The sequence below is a fragment of the Dromiciops gliroides genome, chromosome X (genome assembly GCF_019393635.1).
Source record: "Dromiciops gliroides isolate mDroGli1 chromosome X, mDroGli1.pri, whole genome shotgun sequence".
Classification (NCBI taxonomy): Eukaryota; Metazoa; Chordata; class Mammalia; order Microbiotheria; family Microbiotheriidae; genus Dromiciops; species Dromiciops gliroides.
Window position 1 is genome coordinate 21,592,921 of NC_057867.1, and position 21,688 is coordinate 21,614,608.

General features: G+C 39.7%; 1 protein-coding gene across 1 annotated transcript; it reads left to right on the forward strand.

Annotated features, from left to right (window-relative positions):
• Window positions 1-16,831: 16,831 nt before the first annotated feature.
• LOC122733574 (ferritin heavy chain-like) lies at window positions 16,832-17,599 on the forward strand. Its single transcript, XM_043974091.1, has one exon. The coding sequence runs from the start codon at window positions 16,886-16,888 to the stop codon at window positions 17,435-17,437; it is 552 nt and encodes a 183-aa protein (XP_043830026.1). The 5' UTR covers window positions 16,832-16,885; the 3' UTR covers window positions 17,438-17,599.
• Window positions 17,600-21,688: the final 4,089 nt, after the last annotated feature.

A 21,688-nucleotide genomic window follows, 5' to 3' on the forward strand; every position in this document is an offset into this window, starting at 1 on the left:
GAAAGTGACCAAAGTGAAATCAAAGACTTTCCTCAAGGGGAGGAGATATCTTAGAGACATCTTGCTCTTCCAACAGAAAAAGGGCAAAAGTATGGATGGTGGGGGGTTGGATGGGATGACCACCTGACTATAGAAAGCTCCTTTTGGGGGTGGGGAAAGCTTGAATGGGGTGGTAGTCTGAACTTCTGGAGTTATCTCTGTCCCTTGGCCAAGATTATGCAACAGTCATGCCTAATGGCCTTATCTCCCTTATTTCTTAGGTATGTCCATCCTGATAGCTAGTTAGTACAACCCCCATGTCAGGGATCAAGGGGAATCTGAATTTATATTCACCCATGATAGTGTATAAAACTCAACCATAACCATGGTTGATAACCATGGGCCATTTATTGGAAGTCCTTCAAATTCTATTCATGAACACCTACAATGTTTCAGGCATTGTTCTGAGCACTGGGATAGGGGGGCAAAAAGCCTGGCCTTCTACCCAGGTCCTTCTTAGTACAGTTTCCCTTCTAAGTCTTGGCTGAATTAAAATAGTCCATGCATTATTGTCATTGAAGGCTCAGAGTGGGGAAGGTCAAGAGTACAACCTGAGCAGAGACTCTCTAAACTAGGACTGGCACCACAAAGAGAGTAGCATGTTTTCAATTCCCACCTCCAACATTGTCTTTTCGGAAGTGACTGTGAGGAAGCTCTCTCTACTGCTAACTGAAGGGAGATGTGGCAAAGTCTCTAAAGCAGGGAAGAAAGCCAACAAAGGCCTCAGTCATTTATCCAAGGATCAGATTGTGCATCCCTCCCTCCTGGGAATGTGGAAGCTGGGGAGAGAACAGTGCTAAGGGAGTGCTTTAAGGGTTAATGTACTCTTCTTGTGTCAATGCATGTGGATTTTATCACGTCCTAGTTATGTTTTTTTTCTTATTTGAATGGCGGACAGAGTAATGCAGGCAAAGTCTCTGGAGAAGGAGAGGCTCTCAAAATGGGCTTTTGATTGCAGCCCCACCCTTTAGCTGTGAGACCCTGCTGAGGAAGAATTGTGTTGTTGAAAGCTGTATCAGCTGGGCCCAGCCTCTGGTTGTCATGGTGACTTGTCTGTTACCAAGGAAATCTTATATCCTGAGTCAATGGCCTTTGTGCTAGCGCCTTATTATTCAGGTATTATGAGCATCCCTCAGAAAAGAGGAGGAGGGGGCTTCTTTCCCTCTATACTGTGAGCAGCCACCTGAGCACAGACCTAAATCCTTAAGTACTGCAGTCTAATGAGAGATAGCAAACACATCCCAAGTCTCACACATGCATAAGTATATATGTACACACATACATATACATGTACATATTTGTGTGTATTATATATATAGAGAGAGAGACAGAGAGACAGAGAGGGAGACAGAGAGACAGAGAGAGAGAGAGACAGAAAGAGAGAGAGAGAGAGAGAGAGAGAGAGAGAGAGAGAGAGAGAGAGAGAAAGCTGACTGTATAACAGGATATAAGAGAAAGCTTGCAAAGCAGCTGTGGCTACAAAAACTGAGTCAGGATACGGAACAAGTAAGGAATCCATCATTTCCTTCAAGGACTCAATGACCAACACCTAGCCCGGTGCCCATAAGTTGTCCCTAGGCCAAACACATGCTTGAGATCTTGAATTTCTCAAGAGAATCTCTGAATGTCAAGAAATGCTCTATAGATCACATATGCTTTAAATATTACAAAGAACCTTTCGCAAGCCCCTTTAGATATTCAGAAGATGTCTGTAATAGCTCTCATGCTGGCTCCAAACTGGAAAGTACAAGGATTATGATGACCATTGTTGAGATGAAGGAATACAGGCCCAGAGAAGGACAATGACTTGCCTAGAAAGGGAGTTGCTATGGGGATGGCCATTGGTTTAGGCTTGAGTCAAACAATGAATAAGTGCTTCATTTCACCCATCTCAGCATTCACTCCCCTAACCTCCAGAGAAAATACATTTGGGGACTTTATCCTTACTGTTTTGGATACCTTCTCCCTGCCCAGCCTCCTTAGTGAGGAAGCACAAATTCACCTAGCCCACTACATTTAGACAGCCCCATATCAACCCATACTTCCCTTCCTTCTTCTGCAGGCAAACAAGTAGGCCATCACCTTGCCCTCTTCCCTGTGGGGGGAAAAATCAGACTATGCTTAGGTTCTTTCACCTGACTTCATTATACACTTCTGTGCCTCCCAAGTACTCAGAAGAAGTGATAAAATTCTCATCTACTTTTACTGTTTGTTGATTGTCTAGACTTAAGCAATTGGTATAGAAATGATCATAAAGATTAAACACTAGAGAGCATAGGAATAGGTGGAGGTTTCCTTAAAGCAGTATCTATGTAAAAACCATCAGCAAGCATTATATGTAATGGAGATAAGTTAAAAGCATTCCCAATAAGATCAGGGTGAAAAGGGGGATGTCTATTATTTAATATTTTACTAGAAATGTTAGCTATAACAATAAGAGAAAAAAAGGAATAAAAGTAATTAGAATAGGCAATGAGGAAACAAAACTTTCTCTGTTTCAGATGATAGGATGGTATACTTAGAGAATCCTAAAGAAACAACTAAAAAATAATTGCTTGAAATAATTAACAACTTTAGCAAAGTTGCAGGATATAAAATAAACCCACTGAAATCATCCACATTTCTATAAATGACCAACAAAGCTCAAAAGCAAGAGATAAAAAGAGGAATTCCATTTAAAGTAATGGTAGACAATTGAAAATACTTGGGAGTCTACCTGCCAAGACAAACCCAGGAACTCTATGAATACAAAGCAGCAGTCATCAAAACTATTTGGTACTGGCTAAGAAATAGAGTGGTGGATCAATGGAATAGGTTAGGCACAGGAGACAGAGTAGTAAATAACTATAGTAATCTACTGTTTGATAAACCCAAGACTTCAGATTCTGGGATAGGAACTCAGTATTTGACAAAACTTGCTGGGAAAAGTGGAAGAAAGTATGGCACAAATTAGGCATAGACCAACATCTTACACTTTATACAAAAAGAAGGTCAAAATGGGTTCAAGATTTAGACATAAAGGGTGATACCATAGATAAATTAAGAGAGAGAAGGAATAGTTTACCTCTCAGATCTATGGAGAGGAAAACAATTGTGAGAATTATAGTGCTACCAACATGCTGAGAAAGATATTGCAGGGAAGCTCTGCCATGAGGAGAAAGCATCCAAGTGTGACTTAGCATCTGCAAGTTACTGCCTATTAGTTGTGTCGATCAAAGTTACCAGCCAATTAGCTAGGAGTGGTGTGTGAAGACAGCCAGCTTCCTGTTTGACAGAGGGCTTCTGGGAGAAGGGGGATTATCTCAGCCCTTTTCACATCTGGACTTGGGCTTAGTGGCAGAGGCAGCAGGGGACAGGCAGAATAGGGATACTTTATCCATGTGTTTCTCTTTAGTAACCCCTAATATACTTTAATAAATACTTTATACCCAAAGATTGGTGCTATACATTTTTAAATTTAAAGCAACCACTCATTAGATTTTAGACATCACAGCTAGAATTTTAGGCCCTTACAGATTGGTGACCACAACAAGAATGCTGAACCCTGAGATCTTCTGATCTTCCAGTTGGGTAAGGATTTTCCCCTGTTTCCTATGTGCTGTCTCTTTAAGTTTTAAATTTGCTGTTAAGTATAGGCTTTAACTCCTAAGCACCCCTTTTCTAATTTTTGCCTCCTGTTTTCAATGGATCAAAAAGGCCTTCTAAATTTTACCCCTGTAAGTTTCCTTTCATGGCTATTCACCCAGGCCAAGACTGACCTTGTGTTTGCTTGGTCCTTCTGAATTTGAATGTTCGATTCCTATTTTTATTTTTATTCTTACATTTCTTTGTGTTATAGTGAGGAAATTTTTGAATTACAGGAAGGGGATTGATTATAGTACATTTCAATTCAAGTACAATTCAAGGCTCCCCCCTTGAGAAAATAATCCTAGCATGGGAATCTTATAAGCTACCGATTCAGCCATTCATGACAAAAGCAAACTGTGTTTTATGTGACATAAAAAATATTTTAGCTTACTGGAAAACAAATGGTTAGAGCATGGATCTTTTGACCATTTAACACTGAAAACTCTACAAATTATCCTTCACTTTGAGTCCAAAGGTTTAACTTATTGGAACCTTTGGAATGTAGCAAGTAAAGAATTGACCATAAAGGGAGAGAAAGAGGGGCACTCTGAGCCTGAGCTTGAATGTAAGCCTGTCTCTCATGCTCAAACATCAACCAAGGAAATTTTTAAAAAAGGGAAAAAAAGAGAAAATTCATGTGTAGAGGAGACAGAGAGAATAAAAATCCTTCCCCTTCAAGAGATCCCCTCCCATGATAAAAAGGGTGTTGTAGTAAAACTTAGATGATATATACCTTTTAGGGCCCAAAGATTTAGGTTTATGGACACATGAAATTCCTAAATTTGATGAGGATACCACAGCAGTTATCAGCCACTTTAGAACAATTTTCAGAGGATATCAGCCCACTTGGAATGATGTTAATGAGCTCGTGGAAACAATATTATCCCCAGGGGAAAGAGCTGATATAATAGCTGCAGCAAACACCCTGCCACAGGAATGGGTGATATTGGGTGTCCTCTTCAAGACCTTGACTGGGACCCCAATATCCCTGGGCATTTTGATATGTTGAAGGATGCAAGGGAAATATTGTTGAAGGCAAAGGAATTCTGGGCTAGAAAGACTGATCACTGGCAAAAATTTATATAATTCAGGGACCTGATGAGCGATCTAATAGATTCTATGACAGGTTGTGTAAGCATTCCAGGCAATATGCTACACTAGACCCATTAGACCCTAGAGATGCCCATATTATCTGTTCTCATTTTATACACCAGTCCTTACTAGAAATTTGGAAATATTTTGAAAGGCAGTGTCCAGGCAGGAATAGTTTGAGTCCCAACAGACTTAAAGAAATAGCAACATCTATTTACGAAGGAAATGAGAGGGAGGAAAGCAACAGGCGAGGTATTTTAGCTCTAGTAGAGGAAATAACAAGGCAGCAAAGCTGGGCAGTTGAGAATCACTATCAACCCCAGTATCACTATCAACCCCCTAAATTTTGCCAGTACTGCCATAAACAAGGACACTTTATGCAATCACGTAGAATTATGAAACCATAACAAAACAAAAACAGATATAGTTTCTTTTAGAGGAGTACAGAGAGGCAGAACCAAAATAGAGATAGATCTTTTCATGGGGTACAGACGGAGGCAAAATAGACCCCTTCAGAGAGATATAGGTGAGCAGAATGAAAACAGTTACAGGCACTCTCAAAGGGGTACAGATCAGAGAGATATAGAAGATTTATGGTGTATGGGAGGGGGGAAGGACAGTGGAATCTGAAGATTTTGCCTTTCCAGATCTGGAAATTTTTAGCCCCCTTGTGCCAGTCCGTTCCCTTCCCCAAAGTAAGGAACCCCATGTAACCCTTAGGGGTGGAGATACTTATTATGATTGTTTATTAGATACAGGAACCTTAAGATCAGTCCTAATGAGCAAACCTGACCCTGAATGTACACCTATTGGATCTCTAAATGTAGTGGGCATTTCTGGAAAAGCCCAATCTGTGGCAAAATTACCCCCTGACATAGTGAATCTGGGCCCATTAACAGTAGAACATTCATTCTTACTTATGCCTGACTTTCCTGCCAACGTATTAGGCTGTGACCTCCTTTGTAAACTTAGAGCAATCATATCTTGTTCTCCAGATGGTGGCATTTCCCTGGAAGTGCCAGAGGATGCTGTACACTTACTGCCAATTTTGATCTCAGACATTCAAGAAACAGTGGGGAATACATTTGAAATCCTTTCTGGTATTCCTGAGTCCCTATGGGCTTCCTCCTACAGAGAGGGTTTGTACCTCTTGTTCAGTTTGTCAGACTTATAATCAACATGCTTTCTGGGCTAAAGCTTATGGAGGATGTCCTTTAGCATATACACCTTTTGAGCATCTACAAAATGATTATATTGCAATGCCTAAGGCAGGAAGTTATCGTTTTTGTCTTGTTATAATTGAACAACTCACTTGGTGGGTAGAAGCTTTTCTATGATCCCGAGCCACAGCTGCCTTTGTTGCCAAAACCCTTCTTAAAGAAATAGTCCCTTGCTTTGGTCCACCAGTCTGCCTTGATTCTGAGAGAGGCACACATTTTACTGATTCTGTTTTATCCCAAATTTATTCTTTCTTGGGAGTTACTCCAAAGTTCCATACACCCTACCATCCACAAAGTTCAGGCCAGGTGGAACATATGAATAAAGAACTTAAGAGCATGATTGGCAAATTGTGCACTGAAACTCATTTGAAGTGGCCTGATATTCTACTCTTGGCACTGTTTTACTTGCGTAGCAGGCCAAGAGGAGAACTACATATATCACCTTATGAGATGCTTTTTGGCCATCCTTCTATCCAAGCAAAACCTTTTCCCCCAGTGTATACATCATTGGTGGGGGGAGAGGTCTCTGTTGCTTCCTATATACAGGAATTACAAACCAGGCTACCTGAACTCCATGAGGCAGGAGCAGCAGTACAGACTGGTCCCTTGGACTTCTCGTTACATGATTTGAAACCAGGAGACAGTGTATATGTCAAAAATTTTCAGCGGACTAGTGGGACTCAGCCAGCTTGGGAAATTTCTTTCCAAGTATTGCAAACAACTTGTAAAACCTTGTAAAACACAAGCTAGCACAAGGAGACCACTGAATTTCATCATCTCTTATTCTTCCATGTGTATTTTGTTCTATTCATCTATCTCTCCAATTTTTAAACAATGCATGATGGTTTTGATTTAATAATACAATTTTAACTCTGGGAGTATTGTGTTCCCATATTCTGAATTGTTTGTTTCTTCCAACTGATTATTTGATCAAATTCTATAAAGCATTTCCCTGGCAAATTGGTTGCCACGGCAAGTGTAAATTAATTCTAGAAGTATTATTTTTGATAAGTATGTTTTAAAAAGAGAGGAATATTTGCAAAAGATTTTTTATTCCTGTAATAAAATTTATTATTGCAATAAACAGGGACATATTTCACAAAATAATAATATGTAATTTGGGGATTTTAGATATTGAAATAAAAAATGTTCCAGAGTTAAAAAAATTAATAAAAAAGTCAGTTTAAATGTTACATAAGGGTTTCTTTTTTATTTCTTCATTTATTATTGAAACTACATTTTGAACTCAATAGTACGGGGATTAGTTTTGTAGAGATTCTTATTCTTTTAAGATTGGGTTTTAACTTGTATTAAAATATGTTCTGATTTTTCACAAAAGTAATTGTATACTTAGTAAAAAAAACATTATTACTTGAAATTATTGCATAATTGTATAATGTATTCTGAGTCAAGGTACATTCACATTTTTTGCGATCATTATTATCCTTAATTTTTAAATTCACATGAGACTTGGATTATTGGAATTTATCATTTAAGACATTAATTGCCTTCATTCTGAGTTATCAGATGCCAGTTGGCCAAGATGCCATCCAATCACAAGAGGAATACGTACAAGAGCAGACATTGAGCTGTCACATGAGGGGAGACATGCATGAAGTCAATGTACTGCACTGTTTTGGGAAAGGCCGAGAAAATGGCTATTGACAAATGTCGAGGTTGTATTTTCTTGGTTTAATTTTCCTCCACATGGCAGTGGGTGGCTGGGCTATGCCATCTCATTTGACACCTCACTTCAATTCCCCCTCCTATATGCCTGATGTCATGGAAATCTCAATCCTCTGCATCTGATCAAGCCTGACTCAGTTATTTCTCTGTTCTCTCTAATCAATAGTGATTTAGAGCATTTTTTTCATATGGGAATAGACAACTTTGATTTCTTCATCAGAAAACTGCCTGTTCATATCCTTTGACCATTTCTCAATTGGGGAAGGACTTGGATTCATATAAATGTGATTTAGTTCCCTATATATTTTAGAAATGAGACCTTTATCAGAAGTATAAGCTCAAATTTTTAGGAAATTTTCCCAGCTGATTACCAGCACCTGAAACACCTGAATGACTTCTATTCCATGACTACACCCAGAGGACATCATCTGAGAAAAGACTTCCAAAGACTTAAATGGACATTTTCCTGTTTTTATTTTCCACATTGTATACACTGTTTATAATGTCCACTTACTAAAGGAGAGTGCCCCCTCTAGTTTTTCTGCTTGTGATGTCCACCCGCTAATAGGGGAGTGCCCCCTTTAGCCTTTGTCAATGCATTGCTCAATTTCTTTTTCTCTCTTTTCTTCCCTTTACTTTGTTAGTCATAAGCATCTGTAATGTTATTGCTTCATGGGAGGAAAAGATGTTTCTTCGCATGAAGCACAAGGGGGACTGTGAGAATTAGAGTGCTACCAACATGCTGAGGAAGATATTGCAGGGAAGCTTCTCCATGAGGAGAAAGCATGTGACTTGGCATCCACGTGTGATTTAGCATTTGGAGCTGTGTGTGAAGACAACTAGCTTCCTGTTTGACAGGGGGCTTCTGGGAGAAGGGGGAGGATCTCGGCCCTTTCATGTCTGGACTTGGGCTTGGTGGCAGAGGCAGTAGGGGACAGGAAGAATAGGGATACTTTATCCACATGTTTCTCTTTACTAACCCTTAATATACTTTAATAAATATTAATGCCCAAAGATTGGTGCTATACATTTTCTAATTTAAGGCAACTATTCATTAGATTTTAGACATCACAGCTAGAATTTTAGGCCCTTACTCCAAACAAGAGATAGAGAATATTATAAAATGCAAAATAGATGGTTTTTATTACATTAAATTAAAAAGGTTTTGTACAAAGAGAAGCAATGCGGTCAAAACATGAAGAGAGGCAGAAAACTGGGAAACAATTTTTACAGACAGTATTTTCTGAAAAAGGCCTCATTTCTAAAATATATACGGAACCAAATCCAATATATAAGAATATATGTCATTTCTATTGTTCTGAACTTTCTTTGTTGACTCATCTTTTACGTGACTTTAAACGCTCCCCTGGGGAGCCTTGGTTTTCGGCTACCCTACTGTTCCCAGCTTCAGAGGGTCCCAAGGGTTTTGGTTTGAAGGAGGGAAGGTTTTACTGTCACCTGGCCTGTTCTCTGGTCCAAAGATAACCTCAAGCCAAGTTGCTAGTTAAACAGCCAGCAGAGCACTGTGGTGTGGTTCTTAGCTTTAAAGAGCATGAGCCCCTCCCCCACCCGGGCTTCCTGCTGCTCAGGATTTCTTCCTACTTCCCTGCTGGGGTGGGACAGCTGAATTCCTCCCTAGGTACTGCTGATTCCCCTGCATTTCACCCTGCACCCCCTCCCCTGGCGAGCCCTTCAGCCCTCTTACCCAACTGCAAGCACTGTTCCAGAAGATGCTGGTGCTGCTACTGATTCAGGGGGCTGAAGGGTTAAATTCCTATGGTATGGCATGCACGGGGTCTCTGTTAGCAGGATCACGGGATTACACTTTACTCCCAGCCCAGCATAGACCCCTTTAATCTATCTATAGCTGGAAAGTAATCTCAGCCCATATTTTTGTGGGTTTTTCTGCTCCAAGGGTTCTTTCTGTTGCTGTTTTTTGGGGGTAATTATATCAGGAGCTGTGTGTGTTTAATGTCTTTCCTCTGCCATCTTGGCTCTGCCTCCTATCACCAGGTGGGATTTATACCAAGAATGCAGGGCTGGATCAACATTAGGAAAACTATCAACATGATCAACCACATCAATAAGAAAACTAACCAAAATCATAGGATTATCTCAATAGAAGCAGAGAAAGCTTTTGACAAAATGCAGCACCCATTCCTAATAAAAACACTAGAGAGCTTAGGCATAGATGGAGCTTTCCTTAAGATAATAAGCAGGGTGACTAGGTGGCGCAGTGGATAAAGCACCGGCCCTGGATTCAGGAGTACCTGAGTTCAAATCTGGCCTCAGACACTTGACACTTACTAGCTGTGTGACCCTGGGCAAGTCACTTAACCCCCATTGCCCTACAAAAAAAAAAAAAAAAAGATAAGCAATATCTACCTAAAACGATCAGCAAGCATTGTATATAATGGAAATAAGTTAGAGGCCTTCCAAATAAGATCAGGGGTGAAACAGGGATGTCCATTACCACCTCTCTTCTTTAATGTTGTAGCAGAAATGTTAGCTTTAGCAATCAGAGAAGAAAAAGGAATTAAAGGAATTAGAATAGGCAAGGAGGAAACAAATCTATCACTCTTTGCAGATGATATGATGGTATACTTAAAGAATCCTAGAGAATCAACTCAGAAATTACTTGAAACAATTAACAACTTTAGCAAAGTAGCAGGATATAAAATAAATCCACATAAATCATCAGCATTTCTATACATGACCAACAAAGTCCAGCAGCAAGAGATAGAAAGAGAAATTTCATTTAAATTAACAGTAGACAATAAAAAATACTTGGGAGTCTACTTGCCAAGACTAATCCAGGAACCCTATGAAGACAATTACAAAGCACTTCACACAAATCAAATCTGATCTAAATAATTGGAAAAATATGAATTGCTCATGGATAGGCTGAGCTAATATAATAAAAATGACAATTCTACCTAAATTAATTTACTTATTCAATGCCAGACCAATCAGACAACCTAAAAATTATTTTATAGAGCTAGAAAAAATAATAACAAAATTCATCCGGAAAAAGTCAAGAATATCAAGGAAAAATAATGAAAAAAATACACAGGAAGGTGGGTTAACTGTACCAAATCTGAAGCTCTACTATAAATCAACAGTCATCAGAACTATCTGGTACTGGCTAAGAAATAGAGTGGAGGATCAATGGAATAGGCTAGGCACAGGAGACACAGTAGTAAATGACATTAGTAATGTAGTGCTTGATAAACCCAAAGACTCCAGCTTCTAGGATAGAAACTCAATATTTGACAAAAACTGCTGGGCAAACTGGAAGATAGTATGGCAGAAATTAGGCATAGACCATCATGTTACACCTTATACTAAAATAAGTTCAAAAAGGGTACATGACTTAGACATAAGGGGTAACACCATGGGTAAATTAGGAGAGGAAGGAATAGTCTACCTTTCAGATCTTTGGAAAGGAGAACAGTTTATGACCAAACAAGATATAGAGTATATTATTAAATGCAAAATGGATGATTGTGATTACATTAAATTAAAAAGTATTTGTACAAACAGAAGCAATGCATCCAAAATTAGAAGGGATGCAGAAAGTTGGGAAACAATTTTTATGGCCAGTACTTTTTTTTTTTTGTTTTGTTGTTGTTGTTTGTTTGCTTGGTTGGGTTTTTTTTTCGGGGCAATGAGGGTTAACTGACTTTCCCAGGGTCACACACCTAGTAAGTTTCAAGTGTCTGAGACTGGATCCGAAGTCAGGTCCTCCTGAAACCAGGACAAATGCTTATCCACTGAGCCACCTAGCTGTCCCCCAGTATTTCTGATAAAGGCCTCATTTCTAAAATATATAGGGAACTAAATCAAATTTATAAGAATCCAAGTCATTCCCCGATTGAGAAATGGCCAAAGGGTATGAACAGGCAGTTTTCTGATGAAGAAACCAAAGCTATCTATTCCCATGTGTAAAAATGCTCTAAATCTCTAATGATTAGATAGATGCAAATCAAAACAACTCTCAAGTACCACCTGTCAGATTGGCTAATATGAGAAAAAAGGAAAATTATAAATGTTGGAGAAACTGTGGGAAAATTGGAAAACTAACGCATTGTTAGTGGAGCTGTGAACTGATCCAACCATTCTGAAGAGCAATTTGGAATTATGCCCTAAGTGCTATAAAGCTGTGCATACCCTTTGACCCAGTGATACCACTGTTGGGCCTTTTCCCCAAGGAGATTATAGAAAAGGGAAAAGGACCCACATGTTCAAAAATATTTATAGCTGCTCTTTTTGTGGCGGCAAGGAATTGGAAATTGAGGGGTTGCCCATCAGTTGGGGAATGGCTGAACAAGTTGTGGTATATGAATGTAATGGAATTCTATTGTGCTGCAAGAAACGATGAGCAGAAGTTCAGAGAAACCTGGAAGGACTTGCATGAACTGGTGATGAGTGAGATGAGCACAACCAGAAGAACATTATACACAGCATCATCAACATTTCATGTTGATCAACTGTGATGGACTGGATTCTTCTCACCAATACAATGGTACAAGAGAGTCCCAGGGGACTCATGCTGGAAAAGGCTCTCCAAATCCAGAAGAAAAAAAAAAAGAACTATGGAATATGGATGCCGATTCAACCATACTATTTCTTTTTTTTTCTTTTTCTTTTTTTTTTTCGTGAGGCAATTGGGGTTAAGTGACTTGCCCAGGGTCACACAGCTAGTGTTAAGTGTCTGAGGCCAGATTTGAACTCATGTCCTCCTGACTTCAGGGCCAGTGCTGCTCTGTCCACTGTGCCACCTAGCTGCCCCTATTTCTTTTGTTTTTGGTGCTGTTGTTTTTCTATTTTGAGGTTTTTCCTTATTGCTTTGCTTCTTCTCTTATAGCATGACTGATGCAGAAATATGTTTAATGTTGTTATGTATGTGTGTATGTGTGTGTGTGTATATATATATATATGTATATATATATATATATATATATATATATATATATATATATATATATATATATATATATATATATATATATATATATCCTACATTGGATTGCCTGCTGTCTGGGGGATGGGGGAGGGAGGGGAGGGAGGGGAGAGAGGGAGAAAAATTTGAAATTGGAAAGCTTATGTAAACAAACGCTGAAAGCTATCTCTACATGTAACTGGAAAATAATAAAATACTTTTATTTTTCAAAAAATTAAAAACTTTTAAAAAAGAATATTAAAGGAACTAATGAAAAAATTGAAGCTTTATTATAAAGCAGCAGTCATCAAAATTATCTAGTACTGGCTAAGTAATAAAGTGGTGGATTGATCAATGGAATACGTTAGGCACAGGAGACACAGTAGTAAATTACTTTGGTAATGTACTATTTGATAAACCCAAAGACTCTAGGTTCTGGGATAGAAAGTGAATAATGGACAAGAACTGCTTGGAAAACTGGAAGATAGTATGGCAGAAACTAGGCATAGACCAACATCTTATAACTTATACTAAAATAAGGTCAAAATGGGTACGTAATTTAGACCTAAAAGTTGATACCATAGGTAAATTAGGAGAGGAAGGAAAAGTTTACTTCTCAGATCTTTGGAAAGGAGAACACTTTATGATCAAACAAGAGATAGAGAATATTATGAAATGCAAAATTTATGATTTTGACTAAATTAAATTGAAGTAAATAAAATTTATAAGAATCCAAGTCATTCCCCAAATGAGAAATAGTCAAAGGATATGAACAGGCAGCTTTCTGATGAAGAAATCAAAGCTATCTATTGCCATATGAAAAAATGTCTTAAATCACTATTGATTAGAGAAATGCAAATTAAAAGAACTCTGAGGTACCACCTAGCACCTATCAGATTAGTTAATATGACAAAAAAGGAAAATAATAAATGTTGGAGAAACTGTGGAAAAATTGGTACACTAATTCATTGTTGGTCAGCTGTGAACTGATCCAACCATTCTGGAGAGCAATTTGGAACTATGCCCAAAGGGTTATAAAGCTGTCCGTACCCTTTGACCCAGCAATACCACTTTTGGGTCTTTTTCCCCAAGAAATCATGGAAAGAGGAAAGGGACCCACATGTACAAAAAATATTTATAGCTGCTCTTTTTGTGGCAGAAAGGAATTGGAAATTGAGGGGTTGACCATCAATTGCACCTCGATCTTCCTAGTCACTGAAGAAACTTTCTATGGTCCTCACCTTTCTCTGTCTGCTCATCTTGCCTTTCTTTTACTTGACTTTTAGCTCCTTAAAGTGGGGCACTGTTTCCAGGCTGCAGTATCCCAAGCTTCAGAATTCCTAGGTGATATGATTTAAGGAGGATCAGGTTCTTCACTTCCTTGGCCTATTCCCTGGTCCATAGATGACCCCAGACCAACTTGCTAATCAACCAGCTTTGTATATTGTGGTTGTCAGCTCCCACAAGCCTGTGCCCCTCCCCAACCTGGGCCACTGCTACTCAAGCCTACCTCCTGGTTCCCAGCAGGGGTGAAAAATCCAAGTTCTGCCTCAGCACCAGCATAGACCCCTGTAGCCTCCCCCCTGCCCAGGGCTCAGTCCTCTCACCAGACTGTGAGCTTAGTTCCAGATGACCCTGGCACGTCAGCTGATTCAGAGGCTCTGGGGGTCTCCTTCTCTGGTGAGGACTTCCTGGGACTGGATCTGTGTCAGGGTGACTGTGGGATTGGACTCGACTCCTGTCTCAGCAGAGCAGCTCCCTCCTTCTGACTTTCCAAGCCATTCTTGGTTAGAAGATAATTTTAGCACCTTCTTCTGGGGGTTTTGCTGCTCCAGGCATTCTCCTATGGCATTATTTGGATGATTTTTGGAGCAATCCTGTCATGGGTTCGAGAGCTCACTCGACCAGGTCTTCTCTTACTCCAATGGGACAGTTCTCCATAATGATCTGTCCACCAACCGAATATCCCTCTCTCCTAATAAATCTCTTTATATTTTACAAGATTTGTGATGAGCCTCCAAATCTTTGAAGGAGCTAGACCCGCCCCCCCCTGCCCCATTCAGGTCACAAGTAACCCCAAATAAACCCTGTCCCCAGTTCCCATGTTTGAGTATTGCCAGCATCTGCTATGTGATGCACTGAAATATAACTCCTCTACCTTGATTAAAGATATTAATTCTGTTTTATTCCTTGTTTCATTAATTTTCAAGTTCACACTCTCTCTTTTTCTTTCTCTTAGGGTGTTAGGACATGGGTCTGAGCTAACTTTTTCTTGAGAAGACAGACACACCTTGAAGCACCAGAGATAAGCTATTAGGTGAGGCTGCAGCCTGAGTGGTGCCAGGGGGCCCAAGATGGGAGATGCCTCTTGCCAACTTCTCCCAGCCCATCTCCAGTGAGGGATATTTTACCCTCAGGTGATCACTCCCAATAGGTGAACTTTCCACAGTCAGATGATCACCCCGTCTGTCCCTCCACCATCCATCCTCTATAAAATCTATGGTCTTTCTCCTGTTCAGAGAAATAAGTATCTCAGAAAATTACATCTCTGTGCCATGCTATCTCCCCATGAGAGAAGTTTGACCTGCCTCTTGGTTTCCTTTCTCTAGTATGTAAGTAAAAGATTATTTTATTCAAATTGGATTTTTGTGGGAGAGGATGCAATTCTTTAAAGGACCCCTATACCTACAATTTCTCCCTAACATTTCCTTTGTTTGTAAATATATCACTAGAAATCAAGAAAAGTAATTATATTCTAGAATCCCACATAGTTTACATAAAACCCTTGAAAAAGAGTGAGAGAAGGAGGGACAGACAGAGACAGAGACAGAGACAGAGACAGAGACAGAGACAGAGAGATCTCTCTCTAAAGCTATTTCATATTCACCCCTTAAGGCAAAACTAATCTTTTAAGAGTGGAGTTTGGTAAGACCAAGTTGCTTTAAGATGTATGTAAACCTCCACAAGTGACAAATAACCTTAAATGAAATTCACTCCAAATTATAAGTAGACTTTCTTGAAAAATCACTCTCATTTTATATCCCATTTCACAACACAGGAAAAAAAAAATCTTGTGCAGCATTGATAAGAATTTATGACTACGTGGTTCCAAAAGTGTTGGGGAGACTAGCACCCTGGATCTGGACCTAGCTCATCCAAGGAACTGAAGGCTCACCTATCTATCTAGCTATCTAGCTATCTAGCTATCTAGCTATCTATCTATCCTTTCCTTTCTTAGTTCCTTTGTGTTCATGTGTTTATTTATTTATTTATTTATTTATTGGGAGAGAGGAATATATGGCCTGGGGACAGATCATTATGAACTGGTGTGCCCTCTGAAGTCAGAGAAAACCTAGTATTTTGTAGGTTTACATAACAAAGCGAAAGTAATTACAAAACAACTAGGAGGGAAATGCAAACAACAGGAAGGGGATTTTAGAATAATGAGGCATCAGTAAGATGTGTAGCATCCATTCATATCTTGCATTATCATTTTGTAGAACCTGGTATCAGAGTACTAGGGTCTTGCTCAGCAATTCCCATTCCTGAGGTGGGAGAAAGAGCTGTCTCTCCAAGAGTAATTTTCAAGGATTTTTTCGGGGGAGTCTATTGAGTCTTGCTGGTTGAAAAGGTCTGGGGATGCCTAGCCAATAATAGACACCCCGAACAAAATATAGGAACACCCCTGGGGGGGGGGGTTAGGTTTAGTACCTGTTGCGTTTGCGGGTCTGAAAAACCAGCCAGATGGTAGAGACCTTTTTAAGGTGGAGGACCACACTGAGCCAGGTTAAATAGACATCCCAAGCAAAAACAGGATCCTGGTGAGTTCCGGGTTAAAAGGCCAGACCAGGCTGAGACCTTGAACAAAATACAGGTGGAACGTCTAGAGTAGGGCAAGGTTTAAAGAGCCAGGAGTATGGATAAAACCCTGGGTTAGATAATTGGAAGGAGACCTTTTCAATTGAAATTAAATGTAGAGGTCCAGGAGTCAAAAATTTTCTATTAAAATAACTGTATTGGCCAGAAGCGCAGGGAAGGGGAGTCGCTGCGGTTTCCTGCTTCAACAGTGCTTGAACGGAACCCGCTGCTCGATTCCCGGCCGGAGCCGCCCTTAGCCACCTCTCCACCTTCACCTCCACTAACCAACACTTCTCCGTCCTACCGTTCAAGCAGCAGCCGTCCGCCTCAGCCGGCCCGGCCGTCGCCGCCGCCCCAGCCTCAGCCGCAGCCGCTGCGCAGCCGCCTCCTCGTCTAAGCCGCCTCCACCATCTCCGCCGCCATGATGACTTCGTCTCCCTCTCAGGTGCGACAGAACTACCACCAGGACTCTGAGGCCGCCATCAACCGGCAGATCAACCTGGAGCTTTACGCCTCCTACGTCTACCTGTCTATGTCTTACTACTTCGACCGAGATGACGTGGCCCTGAAGAACTTTGCCAAGTATTTCCTGCACCAGTCCCACGAGGAGCAGGAGCACGCTGAGAAGCTGATGAAGCTGCAGAACCAACGCGGTGGCTGCATCTTCCTGCAGGACATCAAGAAACCAGACCGCGATGACTGGGAGAGCGGACTGAACGCAATGGAGTGTGCTCTGCACTTGGAAAAAAATGTCAATCAGTCTTTACTGGAATTGCACAAGCTGGCAACTGACAAAAATGACCCCCATTTATGTGATTTCATCGAAACCCACTATCTGGACGAACAGGTAAAGTCCATCAAACAACTGGGTGATCACGTAACCAACCTGCGCAAAATGGGGGCCCCCGATTCTGGCATGGCGGAATATCTTTTTGACAAGCACACCCTTGGAGACAGTGACAAAGAGAGCTAAGCCACACACCTGGCTTCCCCCACACCTGGGAACTGTGGGCGCCACTCCTCCTGTCTTTCAGTGCATGCATATTTTGGTTATCTGACCTTTTCATAATCTGTACCAAAAAACTACCACCATTTACATCCCAATAAAGTGACTTGGTACTGATGAAAAAAAAAATAACTGTATTGACAAAGGAAGAAGAAGAAAAGGAAATTGGTTCCATAAGATGGGACTGAGAGATTGTGGAAGGAGAGGTTGTAGAATTGTAAATTACTCAGAATTTGAATTGAGCCATTGGAATGTGGATTCACTGCTATGGCTGCTGACCACAAAGGAGAAAAAAGTGAATGTGACAAATTTGCTCTTAGGGAATACCTGAAATTTGTGATAGACTGATTCAAAAAGAGAATCCCCTGGGTCTATCCTTAAAATATATAAATGGGGTCCTTTAGTGAAATATTGGCTAAGCTGCCACTTTGCTAGTTTCAGATGGTTTAAGTATGATGAGAAGGTATGAAGAAGTTTGATTAAGTGAGAAGGAGGAATGAATGGTTAGGAAGCTGTTTGCTAGCCTCCATGGTCCGAAGTGCTGTGATTCAAGTATTTAAGAAAGATGTGCCCTGTCTGCATTGATAATGTGACCAGGGTTATGAGAGTGAATAGTTGGGATTTTTGAGAGAGAAAGAAGGAAAGTAGAAGGAAAGAAAGGAGAGAGAAAGAAGGAAAGTAGAAGGAAAGAAAAGAGAAAGAAAGAAGAAAGAAAAGAAAGCCCCCCCTTCCCCTTTTTCTGCTGTGGGGGAGGAGAGAGCAAACACCTAGTGTATATCTTTCTTGAGATCTTCTTGTAGCGGAGTAGCTTAAAATCAGGAGTTATTTGTAATGTGTAAAAGTTTCAAAGAAAAATACTTTTGTGTGTGTGTGTGGTCTCTAATCATTGAACCACACTGCCTAAGTTCAGTTTTTGGCTTGAAATACAGGATAGCCATCAAACTATTTGTAGGGGCTAAGAATGTCTCAGAGTAAAAGGTGGAGGCATAGCTAATTTAGCAAAGCCATCTCTGAGATCTGTTGCATTGCAAGTGGTTAGGAAATATGCTTTTGATGTGCACAAAGGTTGTTTTAAAATGATTAGAAGTGACTAGACATAGAAAGGTAAATTGGCCTCTTGGAACTTCTTTAACCAGTCTAAATTAGAATTAAGGAAGGAAAATTTAAAAAGGATTGTCTAAGTTTGTGCTTGGAATCCAGAAGGAAAAGTTTTATTTAATTGTTTGCTAAAGTAACCCTAAAAAACTGGCTAGCTTAAGGAATGGAGGAGGGGAAGCAGGGATCTTGCTGCTCTGGCATTGTCTTTCAGATTGCTTGGAGGACTAAATGTGGCATTAAAATATTCCTTTAAACCAGCAAAAGAAAAGTTTGCGTTATTAGGGAATCAAGAAGGGTAATTGAATTTGATTGGGCTATCTATTTAAGAAACTTTGGGAATCATACAAACTATATACTGCCACTTTAAAAGTTCTTTTGTAGGGTCAGCTAGGTGGCGAAGTGGATAGAGCATTGGCCCTGGAGTCAGGAGTACCTGAGTTCAAATCTGGCCTCAGACACTTAACACTCACCAGCTGTGTGACCCTGGGCAAGTCATTTAACCCCAATTGCCTCACCAAAAAAAAAAAAAAAAAGAAAAAACAAACAAAAAAAAACTTCTTTTGTAGTGGAACTATTTAAGAAAAAAACCAGGAAAATAGGAAGTGTTTAGATTAAGTGGTTATGGGATGAATTAATACTGATATGAAATTATCAGTGAGGTTCTATATCATTCAGAAAACAAATTCAGGTTTAATCAAATTAATTCTGATTTAATTATAAGTGAAATATATACTGTTCTATTTGTGTAATTTTAAGCTGACTACCTCAAAGTGATTTGTAATATGTAAAGGAAAAGTGCCCAACAGTTTAATAGTTTATTGTATTAGAGATATTTTCAGATTTGGATTCTCTAAATTCCTTTGGGTTATGAATTTAATTGAATGTAATAATGGTTTTCTGCGAAGTGGGCATAGGAAGAATATTCTCAGCTGTATATTAAGGGTTTAAGATCTAACAGATCCTCAGTAAAGTACAGTAATTTGCCTTTTTTCCTAAAAGTTAGAAGTTTTGATGGGATCCCTTTGTGAAACGTAATTTGGTATTAGAGGGGGATGGGACTTGAAATCCTTAGCGGCAGTCTCTTATCTTGAAGGACAGGAAGAAGAGAAATCTAGAGATAGAGATTTGGTCCGGCAAAAAAGAACTTCTCGGTTATTTTAAGTTGTATTGGGATCTGGGATACTGTAATTTGAAATAACAACAGCTACAACAAAAAATAATAATGAGAGAATTATAAAAGGGGCCTAGTAAAATTTGTTATTATAATTGGAATGAGTTAATTTAATATTTCCTTTCTGGTTTAGAAGAAGCTGAAATCCCTCCCCACTGCAAACACGTTAGATGAGAGAGAAGGGGAACAGAGATAAAGTTAACTTTGCTCAGTTTAATCTTGGGAAATTCCAATCTTAAAGGTTTCTTTCTGAAGTTGAGGATTGAATAAGAGAGATATATTTAGCATTTGGAAGTATTTTATGTCATGAAGGGGTTGGTGAATATTCCTTTTCACATAAGGATAAATTTTCAACTGTTTCTTAATATAATGTGTAACATGTGTAATTTAGAAAGGTACCTATCTTATTTGTAAGCTAATTTGTTGTAATGGCAATTCGAAATCGAAATTTTATTAATTGGTGGAAGAAGCTTTTCTGGAACCCACACATTCTCCCTATAATACTCCCATACTTCCAGCCAGGAAATCAGATGGAACGTACAACCTTGTTCAAGATTTGAGAGAAATTAATAAAATTATATTCCCCTTAAACCCTGTGGTACAGAAACCCTTTCATCTTCTTGTTAATGCTGACAAAGGAATAGCATTGTGAGTTTTGGCCCAGGTTTGGGGAGGACAAAAGAGGCCGGTGGCCTTTCTATCTAAAACCTTGGACCCAGTAGCCCAGGGATGGCCAAGCTACATTCAGGCAGTCGCAGCCACTGCGGTTCTAGTGGAAGAAAGTAGGAAATTGACTTTTGGGGGAGGGATGATAGTTAGTGCTCCCCAGAGAAATCGCCATTATACATGTCCCTGGTCATCAGAAAGGGAATTCATTTGAGGCTAGAGGAAACCATCTTGCAGACGAAGTGGCAAAAGAATCAGGGGAAGGGGGACCCAGAGCAGAGCCCTAATTCCCCTCGACTTGGTTGGAATCCCGAATAAAGGAACAAAAGAAGAGAAGGCTTTTGCAAAACAAATCGGGCCAGTGTGGAAGAAAGACAAAGGTTGGGAGATGCCAGAGGGGAGAGAAGTATCGCCTGCTCCTTTTATGAGACAGATTTTTCAACAATTACACCAAGGAAGTCACTGGGATGTACAGGGTATGTGTGATGTGGTATTAAGAAATTGGATGTGCAAAGGGATGTATACCCCTGCTCGACAGGCAGTTGGGGTCTGCTTAGTGTGCAGAAAACAAATAGACAAAGTGGAAGTTTGTTATTGCAACATTGAATCAATTGGTTATTGAATTAATACTAGAACATCTAAATAATTAGTAAGCTATAAGAAAGATCTTGCTGTTTTGATCTGAACCAATAAAGGTGCCAAGCAATAGTTAAATTGGTGCCTGAGCTTGTCATGTATGACATGTTAGTGAACAATAAGTAACTTATGAGCTATCTTGTATCATCTTAATGGGGAATCTGAAGTTTATTTATGTTGTCAATTAATTGGGATTAGAACCTGTGTAGAAACACATGCAAACTAGTTGCCACTTTAAAGATGTTCCCATTGTTTGGGGGAATTCTGAGGGCAGTATCTAAACCCGTTTTACTATGTGCTATTGTGTGGGACATTTTCTAGTTTGTTCCCAGTATGCAATTTGGGATTGCTTATACTCATTTCAACCATTGCCTGTTATTGAGCATCTCAAAGCAGATTAATTTGTGTAGTGCTAACCTAGCGATGAAAAACCTATTTAAGTACAAGTATAGTTAATACTTGCTGTCTAGGATATGTGATCCTTGAGAAGTGAATTCATTTTTAGTGCTGATTATTGGGACTTGCTGTTTAAGATGTTATGAGACTATTAATCATCATTGCTCTGAGTCTGACTCCAGTTATGACTATCAAGGAATGGTGAACCATATGATCCATGATACCAGCAACCCTATAGGGGTTTCTACACG

What these genes read in the sequence shown, in the direction of transcription:
- LOC122733574 (XM_043974091.1), top strand. Translation starts at nt 16,886, where the DNA reads ATGATGACTTCGTCTCCCTCTCAGGTGCGACAGAACTACCACCAGGAC.